Source organism: Schistocerca piceifrons, chromosome 1 (assembly GCF_021461385.2).
Source record: "Schistocerca piceifrons isolate TAMUIC-IGC-003096 chromosome 1, iqSchPice1.1, whole genome shotgun sequence".
Taxonomy (NCBI): domain Eukaryota; kingdom Metazoa; phylum Arthropoda; class Insecta; order Orthoptera; family Acrididae; genus Schistocerca; species Schistocerca piceifrons.
In genome coordinates this window covers 1000116461-1000144412 of record NC_060138.1, presented here as the reverse complement: position 1 = coordinate 1000144412, position 27952 = coordinate 1000116461, and the positions used below count along the sequence as shown (strand labels likewise).

At 39.0% G+C, this 27952-nt stretch overlaps 1 protein-coding gene across 1 annotated transcript in view; it reads left to right on the top strand.

Annotated features, from left to right (window-relative positions):
* The window catches only part of LOC124777106 (heat shock 70 kDa protein 12A-like), a 210236-nt gene that overhangs the window by 64898 nt on the left and 117386 nt on the right, over positions 1-27952 (top strand). Inside the window, exons 3-7 of the mRNA XM_047252393.1 lie at positions 6487-6716; positions 18325-18500; positions 20538-20762; positions 24072-24216; positions 25623-25748. Of these exons, the coding sequence (XP_047108349.1) occupies positions 6487-6716; positions 18325-18500; positions 20538-20762; positions 24072-24216; positions 25623-25748 (902 nt within the window). The remainder of the gene's footprint in view (positions 1-6486; positions 6717-18324; positions 18501-20537; positions 20763-24071; positions 24217-25622; positions 25749-27952) is intronic.

The window sequence follows — 27952 nt, the reverse complement described above, 5'->3', positions numbered from 1 at the left end:
GAATGAGTAGTGGACTCCCTGGAACATTTTGTGTCATCCCACATCACTGGTCAGAGACTAGCAGTAGCCAGACTAAGGAATTATTTGCCCAGGCATAGGCTACTACAGTAAAAATGGCTGCATTTGGAGTTATACCATATCTGGGGAGAATGTTTTGCTGAAGAATGGCATTGCATTTTGTTCAACAATAAATCACAGTTCTGTACTGCCCTGTATGACCCAGAGAGAGATCTCATTTTACCAAGGTTTTGCAGGAGCACAATGTTGTTGCTCCTGGCATCATAGTGTGGGGAGCCATTTAGTATGACTTCAGGTTACAGGTGATAGAAATTGAGGGAACTCTGACAGCACAACAATATGTCACAGACATCCTGCTCCCCTATGTATTACAACTCATACAGCAATATCTTGGTACCATTTATGAACAGGACAATGTTTATTCCCATGTCACGTGTCTCTATGGACTGTCTGTGTGATGTTGAGGTACTCCTGTGGCCAGCAAGATCCCCAAATCTGTCCCCAACAAGACGTTTCCAAACAGATTGAACATCAACCCCATCCCAGTGCCAGTATCCTGGAAATCAAGAGGTAGTTGCAACAGCTGTAGACTAACTTGCTTCAGGAGAGGATAACAAGGCTTTATGACATCCTTATTAACCAAATCAATGCTTGCATCCAAGCTAGAGAGGATGCAACATTATACTGATAAATTCTTTGCTAAATTCTTTGCAAATTTAATTCAATTTTGTTAGCACTTAAGTAGTGTCACACACCCTCTGAACCTGTGAAGCTTAATTTCGTTTCTTCCTCCTCTTATGTATCTTTGCCCTTTTTTTACAGGCAGTGTATTTCAACACTGGACTCCTGATACCATTCAGTTGTTTTACACCCACTTCCATTCATGGTAGCCAGGACTTGAGTTTTATCTAATCAAATGTGATGGTCTCCAGGCTGCAAAGCATGTTTCATAATACCTAATCTATCTCTTTTTCCCCTTCTGCAGTCTTCTGTACATTCTCTGGGCATTTTTGAGTGTTCTTTATGTCATTTTGCCGATCTCCCAATTCAGATGATACAGTTGCTGAAAGGTTCAAAGAAAACTTGAGTTTGATTTCAAACACATACCTGACTCATACAATTATAGTTGGTGGTAACTTTAATTTACCCTCGATATGTTGGCAAAAATACATGTTTAATTCCAGAGGTAGGCATAAAACATCATCCAAAATTGTGCTAAATGCATTCACTGAAAATCATTTCGAGCAGTTAGTTCATGAGCCCACACGAATAATGAAAACACACTTGACTTCTTAGCAAAAAATAATCCTGAGTTAATAATGAGCATCGAAATGTATACAGGGATTTGTGAACATGGGATTGTCATAGTGAGATTGGATATTGTAACCCCCAAATCATCCAAAAATAAATGAAAAATTTACCTATTCAAAAAAGCAGATAAAAATTCACTTGACGCCTTCCTAAGAGACAATCTCCACTCCTTCCAAACTAATAATGCAAGTGTAGACCAGATGTGGCTTGAATTCAAAGAAATAGTATTGGCATCAATTGAGAGGTTTATACCAAATAAATTATCAAACAATGGAGCCGATCCTCCTTGGTACACAAAACGGGTCAGAGCACTGTTGCAAAAACAATGAAACCAACAAACCAGACTTAAACAGAAGCAAAATCCCCAAGATTGGCAATCTTTAACAGAAGCTCGAAATTTAGCATGGACTTCATTGTGAGATGCTTAAAACAGTTTCCACAACAAAACTTTGTCTCGAAACCTGGCAGAAAATCCAAAGAGATTCTGGTAGTATGTGAAGTATGTTATGGCAAGACACAATCAATGCCTTCTCTGCACAACAGCAATGGAGATACTATCAAAGACAGTGTTGCCAAAGCAGAATTACTAATCATAGCCTTCTGAAATGCCTTCACAAAAGAAGATGAAGTAAATATTCCTGAATTCGAATCAAGAACAGCTGCCAACATGAGTACCATAGAAGTAAATATCCTCAGAGTAGCAAAGCAACTTAAATCACTTTGTAAAAGCAAGTCTTCTGGTCCAGACTGTATACCAATGAGGTTCCTTTCAGAGTATGCTGATGCATTAGCTCCATACTTAACAATCACATATAATAATTCATTCAATGAAAGATCTGTACCCAAAGACTGGAAAGTTGCACAGATCTCACCAACATTCAAGAAAGGTAGTAGGTGTAATCCACATAATTATAGGCCCATATCACTAATGTCAATATGCAGCAGGATTTTGTAACATATATTGTGTTTGAACATTATGAATTACCTCAAAGAAAATTGTCTATTGACACACAGTCAAAATGGGTTTAGAAAACATCATTCTTGTGAAACACAACTGGCTCTTATTCACCTGAAGTTTTGCATGCTATTGTCAAGGGATTTCAGATCGAGTACATACTTCTGGATTTCCGGAATGCTTGACACTGTACCACACAAGCAGCTTGTAGTGAAATTGCATGCTTATGGAATACTGTGTCAGTTATGTGACTGGATTTGTAATTTCCTATCAGAGAGGTCACAGGTCATAGTAATTGATGGAAAGTCATCGAGTAAAACAGAAGTGATTTCTGGCATTCCCCAAGGTAGTGTTATAGGCCTTTTTCTGTTCCTTATCTATATAAATGATTTGAGAGACAATCTGAGCAGCCGTCTTAGGTTGTTTGCAGATGATGCTGTCATTTATTGGCTAATAAAGTCATTAGAAGATCAAAACAAATTGCAAAATGATTTAGAAAAGGTATCTGACTGGTGCAAAAAATTGGCAGTTGACCCTAAATAACAAAAAGTGTGACGTCATCCACATGAGTGCTGAAAGGAAATGTTATTTACAAATGGTTACATGATAAATCAGTCAAATCTAAAGGCTGTAAATTCAACTAAACGCATAGGAATTACAATTAGAAAAACTTAAATTGGAAGTAACACATAGAAAATGTTGTGGGGAAGGCTAACCAAAGACTAAGTTTTATTGGCAGGACACTTAGAAAATGTAACAGATCTACTAAGGAGACTGCCTACACTACACTTGTCCGGCCTCTTTTAGAAGACTGCTGGGTGGTGTGGGATCCTTACCAGATAGGACTAACAGAGTACATCGAAAAGTTCAAAGAAGGGCAGCACATTTTGTATTGTCACGAAATATGGGAGAGAGTGTCACTGAAATGATACAGGATTTGGTCTGGACATCATTAAAAGAAAGGCATTTTTCTTTGTGACAGGATCTCCTCACGAAATTCCAATCACCATCTTTCTCCTCTGAACGCAAAAATATTTTCTTGACACCAACCTACACAGGGAGAAATGAGCACCATTATAAAATAAGCGAAATCAGAGCTCACACGGAAAGATATAGGTGTTTGTTCTTTCTGCACACTATACGAGACTGGAATAATAGAGAATTGTGAAGGTGGTTTGATGAACCCTCTGCCAGGCACTTAAATGTGATTTGCAGAGTATCCAAGTAGATGTAGCTGTAGATGTAGATGTGGAAACAGCAGCAAAAAAAAAAACGGAAATTTGGCGCTCTCCTATACAATCAAAATCATCTATTTCAAATCATTTTTCACTTTCATAACTTTAATTATTTGTATTTGGTTCTATATATAACAGCTTAGAAACTACAATGAAATACATTGGAATCACCATTTTCATGTTTTTTAATAGGAAAGGGTTTATAAATGTTATTTACAAATGTTCGTAATGTTTTTTTTTTTCTTTCAAAAATATCAGTGTCAGTGTGCAACTACACTGCCAGACAAAAAGAGTGAAACATCTGGAAGGAAAGGGGAAACAAAATGAAACTTCATGGGTTGGGAAGAAATGTGGTGTTATTTCAGTAATTGCAAACTTGAGTCAAATTTACAAGGAACTTGACAGTATGAGCCCACTTATAAGTATGGAGTTTCACACCACTGGCCTGGATACCTGTACTGATTTTGTTGGAAAGAGTCTCATAAAACCATTGTATCCATCTCTGAAGGAAGCTGGTCCACAACTGTTGTAATTGGTCCTTGATATCAAAGATACTGTCAGTGAGACAGGCATGATGTCAGAGCTGGTGCTGCACGTGTTTTGTTGGGGACAGATCTGGTGATCTTTGTGTTACAGAAGTACCTCAACATCATGCAGATAGTTCATAGAGACACATGCCATTTGTGGTCAAGCATTGTCATGTTGAAAAATGGCACCATAATACTGTTATGTGAGAGGCAACACATGAGGATGCAGGATGTCTGTAATGTACCAGTGTGCCATCAGCCCATTACAGTCCCCTCAATCACTGCCAGCCATTAGCTGAAGTCATACTGATTGGCTCCCCACACCTAGATGTGAGATGTAATAATGCTGTGCCTCTCCAAAACATTGGAAGAATGGTCTCTCTGCCCTCGTCACCCCATTCTCATCAATGATGGGCATCTAGGGTAGTGCAGAATTGTGATTCATCACTGAACACAATTGAGTGCCATTCAGTATAGTCAATGTTTCCCATTCAAGGCACCACTGTAAATGCAGCCATTTGTGTTGTGGTGTTAATGGCAGCCTATGCATGGGATGGTAATTCATTAGTCTAGCTGCTACTAGTCTCTGACCAATCTGGTGGGTTGACACAGAATGTTCTTGGATGGCAGATGCAGACGTGAAGGGGTATGGTGTGCTTCATGCACAGTGTGGTGATCCTCCCTTATGACAGTCAGATTCAGTCAACCAGAACCTTGACAATGAGTATGCCTGACCTCATGTTCTCAGGCAATCCAACATCAGGTCACTGTCACACCTAAGTGCACCACAAATCTGGGTATTGCATGATTTAATCACTCGTAATGTGACCCGTTTCAAACTATATCAGTTGCAGATAACACTATCTCGCATGAGCATGTGGCATCTCCATGTCCTTCAAAATGATCACTCAATATCTGACGCTGTCCGCCCCCTTTGTATGCCATACCCTGCCTGGTAACAACACTAAATACAAACAAAAGTACTGCACACTGGTGGCTATTCTACCTGTCACAGAGAATTGAAACTGTAATCTTTTACATACCTGCTGCTGGTGTGCAGTTAGTTAGCTTCATGTTCCATGGATCGTTTTGCATGATAAATCATAATGATGTGGAATGAATCATAAATGTATGAAGTTACATTGACATCCTACCACGTCTTTTGGGTGCTTCACTTTCTGTGTCTGGCTGTGTATTAATGTGAAATGCATATTAACAGCAGCTATTAAATATAACTTATGAATTAACAGCTTTTCTTCTTCAAACTAGCAGTATTTTTAACTAATTGACAATGTGGGTTGTAAACAATGGTAAGAGACAAGTTGGTTGTTTTGAGGAGTTGTGCAGTAAAGTTTCAATAAAATCTCCTGAAAAAGTTACATCAAGTACATCCATTGTGATTTTTTTATTCAGGTAAGTTTTTGTTTCTAATTATTCCTAGAGCAATGACATATTTTAAAATCATAAATTCTGTTCAAAATTTTACTCTCAAAAATACATCAAAAGGATAGCTCATATTATTTTACTTGCAAACTGAGTGCACTTAACTTGGGTTAGCACTGGCTTACCACTGTTTACTTGCTTGGAAAGTTAATGAAATATTACCATAAAGACTCTATCATTTTAATATTTGCTTTGCTAATTTTTGTGATAGTAAAGCATGGCAGTCTCAAAAATTAATCTATGATATACCACAATATAAAATTAATTTTACTGTCACCTTTCTATAATATATAAATGTTAAGGCAATAACATATTTGCCATTACACTGTCACATAATTTGATGTAAATCTTGGTAAGGAACACAGTTTAACAATGTTTACTTACTCAAATAATTATTCACATATATTTGATTAGCAACAATTTTTGAAACACATTTATGTTTCATGATCTTTATCCGAGTCATAGTTATCTAAATCATCCTTGGATATGTTCACTAATATTCCCTGAAAAGTATTTACCTAGCATAACAGTGCACATGTTATTAATATTGAAACCATGTTTTTGGCAGTTACCACTGTTTACATGCACACATAATGACAGAGTTGCTATTGGTGAGAATATACCAGAATAGACCTGCCATTTTTCAGTTTATTGTTGAACTATCATCTAATATGAATAAAGCACACCACATATCACATTTTACATGTGATAACTTCATTTCTCATTGACTGCCCCTTCATATTGTTTACACAGGAGGTCTTCAGTTTTGGTATTTTAATCTTAGCATGGGTAAGCTCAATCAGTATAGAGCTGTGTAAAGACAGTCTACCATTAGCGCAGTGAGTAGATCTTGTTTCTATCAGTTTCTTCTCATTTTATAAGGTATATCTTGAATTGTTCTACATTCCTGCAGGTTTTCATCCTGGATGTGATCTATGAAACATGGTGAATGAATGAATAAATCTCATTATTTAATGAATTTTCATTATGTTATTAGGAAAAGCCCACATATGGTGCTCTCATCTGGCTCCTTCAGACAGGAAGATGGACCTGAGGCTTTCAACCATGTTGAAGAGATGCTTATATCAGAAGGATGCTGCATGAGATTAGATTCTTGCCATGTACAAGTTATTATTGCTGTTGACTTGGGCACTGCATACAGTGGATATGCATTTAGCTTCAGGTCAGATCCCACCAAACGAATCCACATCATGCGACGTCCACAAGGTAAGTCTGATTTACAGCTGTCCATTATCATGAAAAATGATATATACAGAACCTGTATTGTCAGAGTGTTATACATCATGTAGAATGTTCAGAATATTGTATGTTACTGTGGCAAAGTGAAGTGTTATGGAATGTCATTATTTAATTTTTCTAGTTTCTTTCATAGCTCCCTTTCCTGTTTGTATTATTATTGTCACATGTTCTCATTTATGGCATTTTATTAAAGATTTTCCAAAAATATAAAATTTTATCTAAATAAATGGAACTTACTGACATGAATATAAGCCGCACCTAAATAGGTACTAAATATAAGCTGTACCCTTGACTTTGTTGAGGGGAGGGGGATGGGAGGGAGGGGGGACTGAGTGGATAAATTGTTCATGATAAACATTTAAAAAACTGTTCACAGTATGGTCTCTCTTAATCCATGTTTTATGTTATAATGCAGATAAATAATACAGAAGTGTCAGCCTTCTGATCACAGTCTTCGTGTATATCACTGTTAACTTAGCCACCACTAATGTTTTCATCACTATCAGTGTTTTAGTCACTCTCTTCCCAAAGTGTGTTTTCCTTGATACCAGCCAGAGCACTGTACACACAAACTTCTGGATGACTTTGGTGATAGAATATGGTGATACTGTAGCTGCGAAGAAAGAATCTGCATGACACCTAAGGTTGGCTGATACTTTTTTAGTCGTGCCATATGGAGTGAATGCATCATCATCCCTTCAAAACCCCAATCAGAAAACTGTTTTTGGATACCATTCTTAAATCAATAGCTGCAGTTTTGAAGTACTATCTCCAGATCAGTCTCCAGTACAGGAACTTCATTCTTACTTCAGGTCTGAGACAGCACTTGAAGGTGTCCAATACTTGCATAGATCTCTTACTGAACAACAATATAGGGAAAGATAGATTGCAACTTACCATAAACAAGATATGTCAAACAGCAGACAAGCACAATTAAAAGACATTCATATACAGATTTCGGCCACAACCTTCATCAGTAAAGACACACTCACATGCACACACACACACACACACACACACACACACACACACACACACACACACACACACACACACACACACACACACACACATCAGCAAGTACAACTCATGTTCACACAACTTCCAACTCCAGCATCTCAGGCCAGAATGCAACATCACATGGGATGCAAGCAGCTGTCTGGAGGGGGAGGGGAAGGGCAAATGGAGTAGTGTACAGATGGGGAGAGAGATGAATGCTGTCTGATGGAGCGTGCAGGGACTGACTGCTGACAGATGTAGTGTTAAGAGGTTGTGGGGCAGGGATGTGATGAAAAAAGGAACGAAAAAGAAGAGAAGCAGGGAAAGACAGGCAGATGCATTGGCAGAGGGCTGCAAATAAATAGGGTTGAAGACAAGAATGGAGAGGAGATGATAGGACAGAGGGGGTGGAAACTGCTGGAGGTTATTGGGACAGTATGTTACTGTAGGTTGAGGCCGGGATAATTATGGGACTGGAGAATGTGTTGTAAGGATAACTCCCATCTGCCCATTTCAGAAAAGCTGGTGGTGAAGGGATGGATCCAGATGGCTTGGCAGCAAAGCAGCCATTTGCATGTTGTGCCACAGGATGATCTACTTTGCTCTTGGCCACAGTTTGGGGATGGCTATTCATCCTGGTGGACAGCTGGTTGGTAGTCATAGCAATATAAAAAACTGTGCAATGATCTCAGCAGAGTTGGTAAATGACATGATTGCTTTTACAGGTGGCCCGGCTCCTAATGGGGTAGGATTAACCTGTGACAGGACTTGAATAGGAAGGGCTGTATGGGAGGATTGGGCAGGTTTTGTACCTGGGTCTCCCAGAGGGCTCTGACCCTTGTGGCAAGGGGTTGGGATTGGTAATGGCATAGGGATGCACTAGGATGTTGTTGAGGTTGATTGGATGATGGAACACCACTTAGGGAGGGGTGGGAAGTATCTCAGGTAGAATGTCTCTCATTTCAGGAAATGATGATAGGTAATCAAAGCTCTAGTGAAGGATGTTGTTCCAGTCTGTGGTGGTACTGGGTGACAAAGGGGATGCTCCTTTGTGGCTGGTTCCCGGGGGTTTGTGAGAGGATTGGGGTTGAGGGGAAATGGCATGGGAGATCTATTTGCTGACTAGGTCAGGGGGATAGTGCCTGTCTGTGAAGCCCTAGGTGAGACCCACAGAACACTGAGCAAGGGAGGTTTTTTCACTGCAAATATGCCATCCCCAGATAGCCAGGCTATATGGGAAGGATTTTTTGGTGGTTGGTGAGTTTAATGTGGACAGAGGCATTTTGGATGGAGCCGTCAGAGATGAGGAGGTCATCCCATCTCTCATCAGAAAGGAGTTCATCTCATCCAGGAATGTGTCACACTGGGTTGAGAAGGACAATGTGAAGCAGATGGGAGAGGTGTCGAAGTTGTGAAGGAATGAAAATAGGGTCTTTTGGCCCTGGGTCCAGATCTTGAAGATATCACCAGTGAACCTGAACCAGACTAGGGCTTGGTGTTTTGGGAGGCTAGGAAGGTCTCCTCTAGATGGCCCATAAAAAGGTTGGCATAGGAAGGTACCATGTGAGTGTCAATGGCTGTGCCGTGGATTTGTTTATATACATTCCCTTCAAATAAGAAGTAGTTGTGGCTTAGGATAAAGTTTGTAACGTGTATGAGGAATGAAGTAATGGGTTTGGAGTCTGAAGGACATTGGATAGGTAGTGTTCAATAGTGGTAAGACCATGGGCATGAAGGATGTTGGTATCTAGTGAGGTGGCAGGGACAGTGACAAGTAGGGATCCAGAAAGATAGTTGAGAGTCAGTAAAGGAAGTGATTGGTGTCTTTGACATGGGAGGCTAGATTACAGGGAGTTGGGTGGAGGTGTTGGGCAATTAGTGCAGCAATTCTTTCAGTGGGGACACAATAATCAACTACAATGGATCATCCATGATTGTTGGGTTTGTGGATTTTGGGGAGCATGAAGAAGGTGGGTGTGCAGAGTGTCATAGGTGTGAGGAGGGAAATGGATTCAGTGGAAATGTCCTTCACTCCCAGGTTCAGGCAGTGTTGCCTTCGGTCACACAGCTTGAGGCTGTTGCCAATGGGCATCACTGTGGGGGGTCCGGACGGGAGTTTGTCAGGGACGACCAGCTCGTCACACACATCCCCCGATCGGACTTGGGCTCTGGCTGCCCGGGATATTGCTCACATTGAGGCTGACCCCTCACCCATGGTAGAGTGGGAGGTCATCACGAGGTGTGGCAGGGGGCGAAAGACATTCTAGAGGGCTGAATGGAAGGCCTCTCCAGTTTGTCTGATGAACCGGTTTCAGGTTCTGTCTCTGACTGATACTGATCTTCAGCCGGACATGGCTGCTTGTCCTGTTCCAGAGGTTGCCCCTCAGTCTGCAAGATCCGTTTGGTCACAGAGGGTGGGCTTACTGGTAGTTGGGAGCTCCAACGCCAGGCGCATAATGGGGCCCCTTAGGGATATGGCTGCAAGGGAGGGGAAGAAAACCAATGTGCACTCTGAGTGCATACCAGAGGGTGGTCATTCCAAATGAGGAAAGGGTCCTTCCGGATCCTATGAAGGGTACAGGGTGCACCCATCTGCAGGTGGTCACTCATGTTGGCACCAATGATGTATGTCACTATGGATCGGAGGAAATCCTCTCTGGCTTCTGGTGGCTATCTGATTTGGTGAAGACTGCAGTCTCGTTAGTGGGATGAAAGCAGAGCTCACCTTTGGTACAGAGCCGAGTAGAGGGTCTGAAACAGAGGCTGAGATGGTTCTGCGATCGTGTGGGCTGCAGATTCCTCGACTTGCACCATAAGGTATGGGGTTTTGGGTTCCACTGGATAGGTCAGGAGTCCACTACACCCAACAGGTGGGTACACAGGTAGCAGGAGTTGTGTGGCATGGACTGGGCGATTTTTTAGGTTAGATAGCCTCGGGCAAGTACAGAAAGGGCAACAGTCTCAAAGGGTGCGGGGCAAAGTCCAAGCAGCAGTCAGTATTGTAATTGTAAACTGTCGAAGCTGCATTGGTAAAGTACCGGAACTTCAAGTGCTGATAGAAAGCACTGAAGCTGAAATTGTTATAGGTATGGAAAGCTGGCTGCAGCCGGAGATAAATTATGCCAAAATTTTTACAAAGGCACAGACAGTGTTTAGAAAGGCTAGATTGCATGCAACCGGTGGTGGCATGTTTGTTGCTGTTAGTAGTAGTTTATCCTGTAGTGAAATAGAATTGGATAGTTCCTGTAAATTATTATGGGTGGAGGCTATACTCAACAACTGAGCTAGGTTAATAAATGGCTCCTTTTGCCTACCTCCTGACTCAGCAGCATTAGTGGCAGAACAACTGAGAGAAAATCTGGAACACATTTCACATAAATTTCCTCAGCATGTTATAGTCTTAGGTGGAGATTTCAATTTACCAGATATAGACTGGGACACTCAGATGTTTAGGATGGGTGGTAGGGACAGAGCATCGAGTGACATTATAGTGAGTGCACTATCCGAAAATTACCTCGAGCAATTAAACAGAGAACTGACTTGTGGAGATAACATCTTGGACCTACTGATAACAAACAGACCCAAACTTTTTGACTCTGTAAGTGCAGAACAGGGAATCAGTGATCATAAGGCCTTTGCAGCATCCCTGAATATGGAAGTAAATAGTATTATTAAAAAAAGGGAGGAAGGTTTATCTGTTTAGCAAGAGTAATAGGAGGCAGATTTCAGACTACCTAACAAATCAAAACAAAAATTTCTGTTCCAACATTGAAAATGTTGAGTGTTTATGGAAAAAGTTCAAGGCAGTCATAAAATGTATTTTAGGCAGGTACGTGCCAAGTAAAACTGTGAGGGATGGGAAAAACCCACCGTGGTTCAACAACAAAGATAGGAAACTAGTGAAAAAGCAAAGAGAGCTTCACTGCAAGTTTAAATGCAGCCAAAACCTCTCAGACAAACAGAAGCTAAATGATGTCAAAGTTAGCATAAGGAGGGCTATGCGTGAAGCGTTCAGTGAATTCGAAAGTAAAATTCTATGTACCGACTTGACAGAAAATCCTAGGAAGTTCTGGTCTTACGTTAAATCAGGAAGTGGATCGAAACAGCATATCCAGACACTCTGGGATGGTGATGGCATTGAAACAGAGGATGACACACGTAAAGCTGAAATACTAAATACCTTTATCCAAAGCTGTTTCACAGAGGAAGACTGCACTGCAGTTCCTTCTCTAAATCACCGCATGAACGAAAAAATGGCTGACATCGAAATAAGTGTCCAAGGAACTGAAATCACTCAACAGAGGAAAGTCCACTGGACCTGACAAGATACCAATTCGATTGTACACAGAGTACATGAAAGAACTTGCCCCCCTTCTAATAGCCATGTACCACAAGTCTCTAGAGAAACGGAAGGTTCCGAATGACTGGAAAAGAGCCCAGATAGTCCCAGTTTTCAAGAAGAGTCATTGAGCAGATGCACAAAACTATAGGCCTATATCTCTGACATCGATCTGTTGTACAATTTTAGAACATGTTTTTTGCTCGCGTATCATGTCATTTCTGGAATCCCAGAATCTACTCTGTAGGAATCAACATGGATTCTGGAAACAGCAATCGTGTGAGACCCAACTCGCTTTATTTGTTCATGAGACCCAGAAAATATTAGATACAGGCTCCCAGGTAGATGCCATTTTCCTTGACTTCCGGAAGGCATTCGATACAGTTCTGCACTGTCGCCTGATAAACAAAGTAAGAGCCTATGGAATATCAGACCAGCTGTGTGGCTGGCTTGAAGAGTTTTTAGCAAACAGAACACAGCATGTTGTTCTCAACGGAGAGACGTCTATAGATGTTAAAGTAACCTCTGGCGTGCCACAGGGGAGTGTTATGGGACCATTGCTTTTCACAATGTATATAAATGACCTAGTAGATAGTGTCGGAAGTTCCATGCAGCTTTTCGCAGATGATGCTGTAGTATATAGAGAAGTTGCACCATTAGAAAATTGCAGCAAAATACAGGAAGATCTGCAGTGGATAGGCACTTGGTGCAGGGAGTGGCAACTGACCATTAACATAGACAAATGTAATGTATTGCAAATACACAGAAAGAAGGATCCTTTATTGTATGATTATATGATAGTGGAACAAACACTGGTAGCAGTTACTTCTGTAAAATATCTGGGAGTATGCATGTGGAATGATTTGAAGTGGAATGATCATATAAAATTAATTGTTGGTAAGGTGGGTGCCAGATTGTGATTCATTGGGAGAGTTCTTAGAAAATGTAGTCCATCAACAAAGGAGGTGGCTTACAAAACACTCGTTCCACCTATACTGAGTATTGCTCATCAGTGTGGGATCCATACCAGATCGGGTTGACAGAGTAGATAGAGAAGATCCAAAGAAGAGTGGCGTGTTTCATCACAGGGTTATTTGGTAAGCGAGATAGCATTACAGAGATGTTTAGGAAACTCAAGTGGCAGACTCTGCTAGAGAGGCGCTCTGCATCTCGTTGTAGCTTGCTGTCCAGGATTTGAGAGGGTGTGTTTCTGGATGAGGTATCGAATATATTGCTTCCCCCTACTTATACCTCCCGAGGAGATCAAAAATGTAAAATTAGAGAGATTTGAGTGTGCATGGAGGCTTTCCGGCAGTTGTTCTTCCCGTGAACCATATGTGACTGGAACAGGAAAGGGAGGTAATGACAGTGGCACATAGTGCCCTCTGCCACACACCATTGGGTGGCTTGTGGAGTGAAAATGTAGATGTAGATGTAGAAACTTGCTATAAGAGTCTACCACAATCAGCCAACGAATGTTCCAAAAAGGACCACAGAGTCTATGTGCCGATGCTGTCTTGGTGATTTTGACTTAAGCCAAGCAGAGAATTTTTGTGGCGGAGTGGACTGATTTTCCACATATGCATGACACTTTGTTGCCATCTGTTCTCTTTGGGTGTTCATACGCTGCCAAGGACAGTGTTTATGTGCTAACTGTTCTGTAAGAACAATCCCCCAGGGTCCTTGGTGAAGTAACTGTAACACTTCTTTTTGCAAAGCTTTGGGGATCAATTCAATACATGGGACTGTCCACTGTCATTTTGAACAAGAATCACACATTGCTGTATAGTGAGGCTATGCTGATGTGCGAAGTATTCTTTATGCTGCACAGTGAGCAAAGCCAAGATGTGAGACTGTATTTTAGGAAAATCTTCAAATTTGAATCAGCTTCCATGGTCTGTGGAATTTTCCTATAGTTTAGAGGAAAGGATTAAAGCAATTCAGAATCGTGACCATCAATGTGACAACAAGATACAGAAGAAGCATCACAGTCTGTATCAGAGCCAATTGGAAGATGTGAAAATCAGTCCGCATTACGATGTTGAGCTGTCAGACCGTACACAATATCATACTGGTATTGAGACAACAAAAAAGCCCATATGCAATTTTTGTGTGATTCATACAGGAGCCAGCTTCATCAGATGAAACAAAGACTGCAATGGTTTGTGATGCATTACTAAGTTGAATCTTTTGCCATACAAATAGTGGTGGACTTTGGTGACACCATACACAATAGCCAATGCCTCTTTCTCTATTAGATCTTATAATTAAATTTTCCCTGAGATAAGATCCTTTCTCTATCTGTGAATTGTTACACCCTGCTTTGGACAACACTTCTGATGTGAAAACAATAGGCCTGCTTTATCACCAAATCTGTGTGAAAGCATTGCACCGATTCCATAAGAGTAAGCGTCAACTTGCAACACAACTGGTTTGTCAGGATCACAGTCAACCAAGTATCAATCACTGAGCAATGCATCTTCGAGTTTTTGAAAAGCTTCTTGGCACTCATCTCTCCAAACAAAGGGGATGTTCTTGTGATGCAAGCAATGCAATGGAGCTGTGATTTGTGTAGCATTCAGTATGAGCTAAATATAATAGTTCATTTTCCCTAAGGCTGACTGCAATTCTGTGGCACTGCGAGGAACTGAGAGGTCACATACAGCTAATAAATGTGACTGCACAGGATGTACACCTTGACTGTTTAGTTGAAAAAAATCACACTTGTCCAGTCTACACTTCAGTCCTGCATCAGGTAACACACAAAACGAAGCTCATAAATTTGCAATGTGTTCCTCAGGTGTACGACCTGCTATGACAGTATCATCCAAATAGTTTTAACAGTTTGGTACTTGAGCAGTCAGCTGTTCCAAATACCACTGAAAAATGGTGGGTGTGGAAGCACTGCCAAAAGGCAAATGCAAATATTTAAATAAGCCCCAATGAGTGTTCACAACACACATGGTTTGAGATTCTTAAGATACTTCAAATGGTTCTGAGCACTATGGGACTTAACATCTGAGGTCATCAGTCTCCTAGAACTTAGAACTACTTAAACCTAACTAACCTAAGGACATCACACACATCCATGCCCGAGGCAGGATTTGAACCTGCGACCGTAGCGGTCGCGCGGTTCCAGACTGAAGCACCTAGAACAGCGGCCAGCTTGAGATTCTTCATCTAGTGGTATTTGAAGATATGCACTGTGCAAATCAATTTTTTGAAAAGTAGCAACCAGCAGCTAATCTGCCCATGAGATCCTTTGGGCACGGCAATGGATAAGTATCAGTAACAGTTAACGGATTGACTGTAGACTTAAAGTCAACACAGAGGTGAATGCGACCTGAAGGTATGGTGAGCCACTGGACTTGCCCACTGACTGGCTTTTATGGGTACAATAGCTCTGCTGTCTTGCAATTTTTTTTAAGTTCATACCTTCAGAAAAGAGTTCAGGGAATTTTTTCACACTGTCTTTGGCATTGAATGCGGTTACTGACAGCACATTGTCCTGAATTTGAAGCCCAAACAAATCAAATGAATCAAGGCCAAATATATACTCACAATTGTGTAGGCAAAGTACATTTTCTGAGAATGAGAATGTCTTGTTCATTATAAGCCGTCAGCTGCATGCTGGTTTTAGACAGGCATGGCGAGCCTAATAGCTTGCATGTGTTATGTATGATTCAGCAATGTAAAGACGCACCCATGTCCAAATGAAACTTCACATGCTCTCCACTAAGATGCAATTGAACAAAAGATTTGTTGGGCTGGTGTAACACCAAACAAACTGTTTGCTTTTTAGTTTTGCTAATTTCTGCAGCAGGCTTTGAATATATTGCATTGATTTCATGGGCCTTGTGACTAGATTTTTGTGAGTGGGTGGAATTCTTATGTTTGTTCCATATCAAACATGCATATTGTACATGACCTTTCTTCCCACAAGTGTAACACTGTGCTTGGCTTAATGGGAAATCTTGGCATTTGCGCCATGAATAGCACTGTGAGCATGACTTAATTCTTTTCACTGATGTAGCTGCCTGTTTAGAGAACTGTTTACATGACTTGATGCATGCGTGCTGTTGCTGCCTACTGGGCTGGTTGTGAGCAAGATATGACTCAACCTGACAAATTGGTGGTTGCTCAAATTTATTGGCCGCTATGGCACCTGAATCTTAGAAGTATAGAATTTGCACTATGTGATGAAATGATGGATCTGACTGTTTCAAAATCTGTTCTTTAAGGTTGACATCAGTTAAACTGTACACAATCACATCATACAACATAACATCTGAATATAAATCACCACAAACACATTTGAATTTGCATTTCCTCATCATACCACACAAATCTGTTACCTGCTTGTAATAAGTTTGTTCTGACCATTTCTTGAAATGAAAGAATTGGTACCTAGCTGCCACCACATTCACTTGTTGGTCATAATAGCTACTTATAGAACCTTCAACCTGACCACAGGAAAATTCACTCAAAGTGTCATTAGGAAACAATTTCTGAATGAGGCGAAAGATTGCGCTTCCTACCATTGACAAAAAGTAATGTAGCTTCACAGTACCTAATACTTTGTGAGCAATGATGTGGGCCTCATACAGTTGCAACCATGCAAGCTGTTCCTCTTCTTTCTTGTTAAACTGGTGAAAAGGCATTATGGCACTCGGAACTACAGTTTTGGCATGTTGGTCAGTTAAGCGCATGGTGTTGGTCACTTGGTTGGTGAGTAACTGCTGTACCATGTTTAGAAGGGTTGCAATATGCTACATATGAAACTGAAACATCTGTGTTAGCTGCATTGCATCTATCACTTACAGCTGATTTTCCTGAACAGGGGGTGGGAGAGGTGGATTACTCATTTTGAAAGAGGCAAATGTAATAAACAGACAATGCAAGCAAGAAAAATAAGCACACAAGCAAAGAAAATTTCTGTAGTGCCCACCTGAAAGTTCTGAAGTGAAAAAACACTATTAGAGACACTGTTAAACATGCAAACACACCCCTGCAAAGAAAAGACAAGGTAGAATTAAGGCACCAGCAAAACACAAATGCCCACGACAAAACAAAATGGAGGCAATCTGTGGCAGCTGTTGACTCAGTGTTTGAACATTAACAGGTTGTCATTTGGACATCTTTGTCACCATTTTGTTCATTCACCTTGTTGCCATCTTGCTACGTCTACGAATCCTGTGTACTCGGTTTGCAAGACAAACAATCAAATAACTTGTATTAATGAGTTTTATTACAGCAAGCCAATTACAATACTTAACTTTGATATATGTGTCACAAGAAAAGGCAACATACAAAAAATCTGACTTTTTCAGAATAGACAAACACAAGTCTGTGCTACATAGAGAATACTAATGAAGCAGCTATGATGCATTGACTAATGAAGTGGTTAACATTGAAGCTGCTATCAGTGTGGGCTGCCACCAGTCTGGCGTCGTGCTTATATCCTCTTCACCTAAGGGCTGCTGCTGTCGCATTGTCATCCTGGAGGGAGGTCGGTCAGTGTGCAATTGGCTGACCTCTTCTCACAGCCTCCTCTTCTCTGTTGTTCCTGATTGGTGTGCCGGCACAGACTCTACGCCATAACATGATCCAGCAGTAGACATTAGATTTGTCTGCACCATACTTTTTGCCAGGCTCTCTATTAGATGTACTTTTTGTGTAATAAATAACTATGAGTTTCAAATTTGCATCATAACTGCATCAAATTCTGAAGTTTGGTGACAGTTTTCTTTCAGTGTTACCACTCATTGGTCAAGACTAAATTTGACTCTTTACTTAGAGAAAACGGTGTCTTTCCTGTTGTGCAAAATAACAGAACTGTAAGCACAATATTAGTCACAATCTAAATGATTCAATATAATGGAAGGAAACATTCCACGTGGGAAAAATTATATGTAAAAACAATCTAAATGAAATCTCAACAAGACAATTACATTGTTAGCCTATATACAACTATTAATTTCCAAACATTAACAATATTTTTGCTTCATTTTGAGCTAAAGGGACGATCACTATGGTAGACGTTCCTGTGGTATGGAACAGTACTGGAATTTGTAGGGTCTCATAGATGCTGCACCTTATTTTTGTGATTGAATTTTAGGGATAAGTGATTTGTATTTGGGCCAGTAGGCCTACAGCAGTTATAAATTGGAAGATAGATGCAGAAAGTCAATTTCTGGTCATCTTTAGAGATAATGCATTACAATTCTCATTTTGTAGGTGGTGATGCAGGAATTAGTAACCATAAGATACCAACAACACTTCTCCTTACTCCTAAAGAAGAATTTCATTCATTTGGTTTCATGGCAAGAGACTTCTTTCATGACCTAGATGCACAGGAAGCAAAAAGATGGTTATATTTTGATAAATTCAAGATGGTCCTTCACAACAATCAGGTAACATATTTGCAAAAACAGAAGCTCTACATACATTAATTAAATCATATTGTCAGATTTAGACTATGTGAGATCTTAAAATATACCAAAATTTTTAGTGTCAAAATGTTGAGAAATTTGATCAGTTCATTGCAGTAACATGATGTGGACAAATAATGAAAGTTGTGCCTTGGTGAAAAGTGATTTACAAAAGAAAGCCTGAAACAATTCATTACGATAAATGGAGAATTTTTTAAACTGTGAAGTAGAATAATGTAGGAACAGCCAGATTTAGATTTAAATTAAATGAAGAAAACCAAATGTTTGTCAACAATTCAATTCCCATTTGCTTTACATGCATTGTTGGGACGTTTATGTGTGGATGAATGAATAATTTACTTTTAGAGTTATCTCAATCACTTAATGGTTATGTTGAGCAATTGATCCATTGTGAAATATGTCTACTACCAGTAATCTCGTATTGATATGTACATTTGTTTTAATTTCTGGCCATAATAGAGGTAAAGAAAGGACGGTCTTTCATGTTAAATTATAATTCTTATAAACAGTATCAAAAGGAAAATTAACTTAAAAAAAGCAATAAAACCATGAAAGAGAATTGCTGGTCAGTATCAACCTTAGGTAAGAAAGATATTTAGTACTGCTGATATATGAGGGGCATTCAAATGACACCCAGTCACTAATGTAAAGTAATGGTAATGATTTTATTAACTACAAAATGAGATTATACACAATACGCATACTCAAAGATAGTCACCAAAACTGTTGGCACATTTATTCCATTGTGACATTAGCCAGTAGATTCCATCCTTGAATAAGCTAATAGGTTACTGTTGGATCCATGCCTGGACCCAGTCACACACCTTGTTGTTCACTGAGAATTGATGTCTGTGAATAGCTTGTTTTAGAGGTCCAAACACATGAAAGTCACGTGGTGAAAGCTCAGGACTGTACGGTGGATGTTCTAGCATTTCCCTCCAAAACTGCTGCAGTGCCACCTTCACTGCGTTGGCCATGTGTGGGCAGGCATTATCATGCAGGAGGATAATGCCATTGGACAACACTCGAATGACTCAGGCTGTACTCACCACACGCAGCCTTCATCCAGCAATACATTTCAAGGCCTCTGACTTCCTCTGCCACCAACAATTGAATCACTCCTCATTGTTTCTGCTTACTCTCCTGCAGTTCAGTAGTGGACAATAATTTGTGTGACCACCTTCTGTTTGGCATGAAACCACACTGGCGCTATGCAACATCAAATGGTGCACACGCATCACTCTCTCTACCAATAAATGGCACCACGATACCCACCATTATGTGGTGCCATCTTACATGTAAGACAAAGGTAGATGCACTGACCAGGTTTCATTTGAATGAACCTCATACACATATAACAGTGCACAACACTGTCCTAGCTTTTAGAACTATTAGTTCCTCCCTTAGGACAGAGAAAAAGATAGGTTTTGAAATGTGGTGCTAGAGACAAATTCTGAAGTTTTGATGGGTACATTGGCTAATTAATGAAGAGGTATTGAGTCAAACCAGGAAGGAACAAAATTTCTGGTACAGCGTGGCTAATTTCTAGGATACATCCCCCTGAGGCATAAATGAATAAATTTAGTAATGGGCGGAAATGTGAAGGGCAAAAATTATAGGAGGCCTAGGCCTGAGTAAAGCAAACAGGTTTAAGCGGGTGGAGGGTACAGCAGTTACAGAGAGATAAAGAAACTAGCTCAGGTTAGACTAGCATGGGGCAGCTGCATCAACCCAGTCTTTTAACTGAAGATAACAACAACAACAACAGCATTAACAACTGAATACTAACACAAAGCACAGATTATGACACATATTTGTTCCACCTTGTTCTGTACCATTAACCCCAGTGAACTACTGCCATTTTGACTGTGTGTTTGATATATTTTGGTGTCACAGTTATTTTCCAATTTATGGCATAAGTGACTAGAATATTCCTTATAGTACATTTTACTTAGTGATACGAAATAACTGTTTGATACTGCAAATTTCTTTCTACAGAAAATAGATCGCTCCACTATGGTGAAAGCTGCTAATGGAAGGTATGTATCCGCTCTGACTGTCTTATCACATGCCTTGCGTTATCTTGGAGGTGAGGCCCTGAGGGAGGTTGAACGACAGCAGCCAGGCATTGAAATGTCGCAACAGTCAGTTCGCTGGGTTCTCACAGTTCCTGCACTTTGGCAACCACCCGCAAGGCAGCTCCTCAGGGAAGCTGCTGGTCTGGTATGTCATTTCTGTGAATTGCACTTGTTGCTACAAGTTATTTAAGCAAAATTTTCAAGAAAATATATATAATCCTGACAGATGACAAATATTCCCAGCCACCAATATACATTGATAGCATGTGGACTGTAACCATATAAGCAACAACATGGTTAACTGCTAATACCCAAGAAATAAACAGACTAAAAATACAGAAATTCTGAAGTGAAGGAGATTAATTTGCTATGAGATGTTGTAAGGGTAAAATACCACCATATTTGTGCCATTTGTTTATTTAAATTAGATAGCCAACTGACTCAAGGAAGTTGTAAATCTCTATTAAAAGATGCTATACTCTAATATTCTATGAGCTGTAATGAACCAACAATGAATTATTGAGTACTCTTCCATCATGACAAACTGTACATGAATATCATCTGCATTAATAGAGATGTATAGTCATCACATTAAACACTAGCTGTCAACAATTTCTTTGCTGATCTGCAACAGCCACTGCATCACTGATAGATTAGTAATACAGAAATTGCTAAATCAGCACTCTACACTCAATCAGATAATGATACTTGTTTAAAGTTGAAATCAGTACATGTAGGAAAGGGTCCAGAGCATACAGGATAAGGTGGTGCAGGCTCATCCTATGTGGTGTTGGGTCCTACATTTGACAAATTCTGCCTATGCAGATTGTACTAGTGAGAATAGGTACTCCATGTGTAAAAGTGGTATCGGTGATACCACTGTGCTCCCACATCCTGGATCAGAGTGCAATTTTATGTTAAACTCATCCAGATGGGTTTAGAGTTGCACAAGTTTTCAGAACAACTTCAAATAAAAATGTTTAATAACAGCACAAAACTCAACTCATTTGTCCCCATCTTACATCTACATAATCTGCATCTACATCTTTACTCTGCATGCCATATTGTGGTGAGCACAACTGTTACCCTCCCCCACTCACACCTCCCCCCCCCCCCCCACCCCCCCACCCCCACCCGCCCTCTATTACTGCTTAATTCTTCTGCTCCACTCGTGAACAATGTGCAACAAGAACAACTTCTGGTAAGGCTCTACACAACCTCAGATATCTCTAATTTTATGTTTATGGTCTTTTCACAAGATATATGTAGGAGTACAGTAGTGTGCATCTGTCTGTCATCACTTATTCAAAGTGAAATGACCTGTGCATTTTCCAATTTCTTCGGATGCTTCATTCATCCAGTGACCGATGATAGACTGCTGTGAGATGAAGAGTGAGTTCTTTCACATACTCTATGTAAAACTATGTAGATATCCCATCAGGTCCAGCTTTCTTTCATGTGGTGAAAAATTTTAGCTGATTTTCTATCCTGATATTTAGTTGTGTGTTAGTGCAGTAAGTGAAAGGGGGAACCATAACACTTCTTCCTCAGTGAAACATTTTCGGAAAATGGAATTCAGTGTTTAGCTCTATCTCTGTCATCTTCTGTTTTGGTGTCAGTTTCATCACTGAGTGACTGAATAGATGGGGTGGGCCCATTTACTATTTTAATGTAACACTTACATTTCTTAAGATTTTGTGTTGGTTAGAAAGATAGAAATTCGTTTTTGAATATTTTGGCTCACATTATTCTCATTTTGGTTCTGTTCAGCTTTTGTTTGTCAACAAGCCTTTGGTTCCAGTGAAGTTCTCTTTGCTTTTGAAGCAACTTTATAACATAGTTGTTAAACCATGGCAAGTGTTTCCACCCCTTACAACTTTGTTCAGTGTGTAGCTGCCAAAATTGTGATGTTAAACACTTTTGCATTTTTTTCATTTACACTAAAAACATTTTTAGTCTGAGAGGTGAATGACATTCAATGCTCAGATAATTTAAATACTGTTTGTTGTTGCACTTATTAACCGGAAATATTTTCCTTCCTTTATTAACTTTCCCACTTACACTCTTAGTCAGGGATGCTATAGCAGCACTATGATAACCAGTTTTCCACTGTAGGTTACCTGAACCAAAAGTCAGTCCCATTTGTAACCAGGGGATCCAAGCCATTACCCTTATGAGTCAGCTCTCTGATTAATTGGGCAAGGTAATTTTTGGATAAGGCATTTAGAACATTATCACATAAGCCCCTTATTATTCCACACACCTTAATCAATTGAGTCTGTCAGTCTACAACTGGAAAGTTGAAATCCCCTCCTAACACTATAACATGATCAGGAAATTTATCTGTGATGTTTTCCAAATTTGCCCTGTAGTGCTCCACTACAGCAGATGCTGAGATACCCATTTACTATGTTTCATTCATCTTTAAAAGTGTACCTTCATCCAAATTATTTTGCAATTGGATTTTGTACTAACTTACTAGAAATTATTGTATATTTTCAATTTATAAATACCCCTCTACTATTGGCAACCAGCCTATATTTGCAATATACACTCCAGTCAGAATTTAAATTCTCATTGCTCTTCATTTCTGGTTATAGCCAGCTTTATGTCCCTAGTACTAAGTGGACATTATAAATGTTCATAAGTGAAACTAGTTCTGGGACCTTTCCATTGATGTTCTTGCAGCTAATACTGTAGCAACATTTTCTTTATCTGATCTGCAATTATAACTGCTGCTACATGGAATTAGTGGGGACAATATTGTTCCCTCTCCAAATCCAATACATAATTTATTAGACCTATGGAAGAGTTAAAAACCCATACCTGCACATCATACATTAAGAAGCCCTACAGTTCTCCACTTGATAGTGGAGGTCAAGAAAACAACATCCGAGATCATCACAACATTGTCTGCACCTCTTGATTAAGCCCTCCAATCAGCTCCAAATCAGAGGACGCTGTTTGGTTTTGGGAATGACGCGGTGAAACACCCAGCTTCCACCCCATGTGTGAGACTTGCTGGTTTCATGAGTTCTGCCAGTTGCCTGTAGGAGGTGAGGATGGCCTGTGAACACAGGTGGCAAGCATCATTTATGCAGGCATGATCTGCAGTTTACAGCCACCCGCAGCAGGTGCACTTAGTAGCCCACTCCACATCTCAGAAACATGAAAGAAAGAAACTAAACACGACTTTCAGATTAGGCACTAACATTTGCAAAATACACAAACTCTTATGCAAAACTCACAGTGAAGTCTTCAGATGATGGCAAACCAACAAGTGTACATCAAATTGATTCTGTCAATCAAATTTAATCAAGCTCTCCTTTCATTTTTGTCATCCACACTGTAATCACCATAGCATTTAGCTAATGAGTCATTTTAATTATTAATGACAAAGTAAAAACAATTAATATGTACTATGTTGTTAAAAGTTAAATTATTTTACTTGCAGGCAAATATCTATGACAAAGAACATCCAGAGAGTCTTATCATTGCACTAGAACCAGAAGCAGCATCTATATATTGCAGGACACAGAAACTGCATCATGTTGAAATATCCTCAGATCTGCCTCTTTTTGAAGAACTTGAGGATTCAGGTTGGATTCATTATTTAATGGCTTAGTAAATGTAATATAATATAAATAATTTTCAACAGCATCCCTTATTGAGAATGGTGATGGGCGAAGCACGTTTAAAAAAAGTACTCTATATTATGTTAGCTTATATCAAAACTAGAAAAAAGGTTGTGTGAACATGGTTTGTGGCATAACTGTGTTGAGATTGGGATTATTTTGTATATGGAGAGTATTCAGTACTCAGTGGTATGGGCTGTGGTATGCTGTTGAGGTTCAGTGGTCATTTTGCATTGGTTGTGTTCCTCAATGTACTTAGTCCACTAACTGTTGTCACTTCAGTTACAGCTGTCTCTTTTATCATCCATCTTATGCATGCTGTATCAATGTTGTGCTAGTAAGTAACATAAAAAGATTACTCATTCATGCAATGTGAACTGCGTAAACACTGAAATGGAGCCCTATTATTCCACTCATATTCTACTAAGGCTTAGTTAATGGTATTAATCAAAAGGCAGTTGTCATGTACACTGATGATATATATGTAATTGTAAGCATGAATACACTGAAATATCTAGAAAAGGATGCTTTTGAGTGCATCAAAGGATGGAAATGTACTTCAATGAAAATAAAACAAGTTATACTAAATTTCAAACAAGAAAACAACACTGAAAAATTATTATTAATATTAAGAACAAAGGCTCATTTATCCAAACATATTGTACCATATACCAATATGGTACACAGTAGTTCACATGGACATTCAATGAAATTTAAAATTACAAATTACAAAAGATGCATAAGGAAATGTACCATAGAAGTCTGTCAAAATAAAATTGAAGAACTCAAAGTATTAGTGGCACTTACATTGTACATAAGCCTCTTTCTTACTATAAAATGTACAGCTCTGTTAAACAAAGACTTTCATTCAGCAAAAGTTACAATTGTAGTAAAAGCCTTAAAGGATCTGAAAGGACCTGATAAAGATAAGACGGATATGTTATAACAAACTCCCATCCAGCACAAACAGTTTAAAATGCTAACAATTTTGAAAAGTACATTTTAAAATCTGTCCCATATCTACATAATGGCATTGTGAGAATGTATATTTACATTAAATTCATGGGCTAAAAGTAAATTTAAAGGTGTAGGGAGGGGGGAGGTGAATTAAGCACTTCCAAGTCATGTCTGCTCTTAAAAGACAGGTGTCTGGAAGGAAAATTAGCTGAAACTTCTCACATACAAATCCTGCATGAAATGGACATACTTGCACTCATATAAGAAGTTGTAATAGCTGAAACCAGTATCATTCAAAAAATGAGAAAATCTGTATCCTTTCTTCAAGGAGTTTTGTTTAGTACCATCAACTGAAAGTGAATTTGATCATAACTAGTTTTTAAATGTAACAGTGCTTAACTTATTATTTTAAGGCACCCGTTACATGGTGGTGGATTGTGGAGGGGGTACTGTGGACATCACTGTACATGAACTGTCTTCAAGTCGAGGGACTTTGCGTGAGCTGCACAGAGCTACTGGTGGTCCATGGGGATCCATAGGTAAGCAAGATCATTTCCATAAACAGAAAGATGTTGTTTATCTTAGCTTCCATAATGACAGGTGTATTATTTATGAAATGAAATGAATGTCTACGGGGATGAAATCACCAGTGATGGAACAAGATAACATGATGTCAGTGCAAAGCATTCAGATGTATTTGATGTTCAACCTGCAGTGTAAGGGATATGTACTGTCAGTTCTCATTACATTACATGATTTCAAGTTATTTCTTGTGTAAAATAAAACAAAGTGACAGACCTATCACTAATGAATTAAAACTACTGTCCATGCTTGTGAGTTATATGAGCTACAAAGTTTCTTGTAATACAATATTTTATTCCATAAAATTGTTTCCATAAGTTTATTTATTCGTATTATTAACATGACCCACAAATTTTAATTCAGTTCAGTTCCTTTTCAGGAACAGAATTTTGTTTGCTTACTATTTTAGTTGTGAAAGCTGTAGAGCTACCCAACTCTTTAGACTGCAGAATGATGTTAAAATAATTATTTCAGTAAAAACTTTTAATATAACATGTTTTTAAGATGAACTAAAGAATGTAAAATAATTTCTCCTGGGAACATACAGATTCCTAATCCCATACAGATACTACCAGAAATATTTGCTTGTGAATGTCTAACAACTATGACTATACTTGTAAAATTTAAAATGAAAAATTTAGGGTGCATCTAATAGATAATTACTTCATGAATAGTTCACCTAAGTCAATAAAAGTTTTATTATACTTTAAATGATATTTTCATGTAGAATAAGGTGTAATTAGATGAATGCCAAACACTAACTTCACTTAACGAAGGTTTATTCAGCATGTGCACATACAAGAGTGCGGAGCAAACAGCCTCCGGCCAGAACAAATACAGTATATATACAGCTACAGAACACTCCAGTACAACATTCTTGACATTTGAGGGTACTTCTAGAATGTACTTGAAGTGAATATAGAAATTAAAATGGTACAGTCCAGGTGAGTTTTGAACACACAACCCTCCTTTTCTCAGTTTAATGTCATAACCACTACACCACAGTACTACTCAGCTTCTTCTGTGACAATATTAGCTGCTGTGTGATTTTTCTTAATGACAGCTACACTCTACAATCCTTACTATCATCTAATACATGCACTCCACATTTTCATTTTAAATTTTACAGGTGTTGTCATAACTTTTAGAAGTTTACTGTCACAAATTTTCAGGACTATTTGTATGGTGTTAGGAATCTGTGTTGGATTAGGAGAAATTACTTTATACTCTTTAGCCTGTTTTAAAAATGTGTTATATTAAAAAGTTGTTTATTTAAATAATTATATTCTGTTTTTTAGTCTTGTGTGTGTGAAATTTTTCAATCTATTTTCACATTTTGATGAGTTACAACAGACATGTGGTAAATTTCGGGTTTGTTTCAGTTTCTCTTTATCTAAGTAAACCAATATATTGCTTCCTCCTATGTATATCTCATGAAAGACCATGAAGGTAAAATATTAGAGAGAATCAAGCTCACACAGAGGCTTATCAGCAATTGTTCTTACTAAAAAACTTCCACAACTGGAACAAGAAAAAGGAAAAATAGCAGCGGTACACAATGTACCCTGCACCACATATCATACAAGAAAGTGAATTAGTATTGCTTTGCCATCAAGTTCAGAGCTGTGTTGAAAGTTTCAAGTGACTAGTTTACTGAGAAGTTAGTTTAAAACCAATTGCAAAATTTGTACTGAACAGACAAGCAGAAAAAACAAAGGGTACATTAACATAATTTGGACAAAATATTTATGCTTTTGTTATAAGATGAGCTAATGCTTGAGACCAGAAATGGCTAAATGAAGTACTGTGTACTTCAAATTGCTTCAGGTTACTGATTTCTTACATTTTTTTATGTATTGTCCTTGTCATTATATCTTTACTCAATTTTTTGGCCAGAAGTGATACATAGTCTGCAGTTGAACAAAAATGTCTCATTTTAGCATAATTACTACACCTTAGAAAATATTTGTGTCTATTTTGCATAAATAAAAGTGGAAACTTCAGCATAACATGCCCATAAATTTAAGTAACAAAAATGACCCTTTTTCTGCAATGCTGTAACGAATCTTTCACAGAATGACCTACACAGCACTAGTGATGTTAGCAATGAATTAACCTGTTCCCTTGCCAAATTTGAAGAAGCTATGCATTAATTACACAT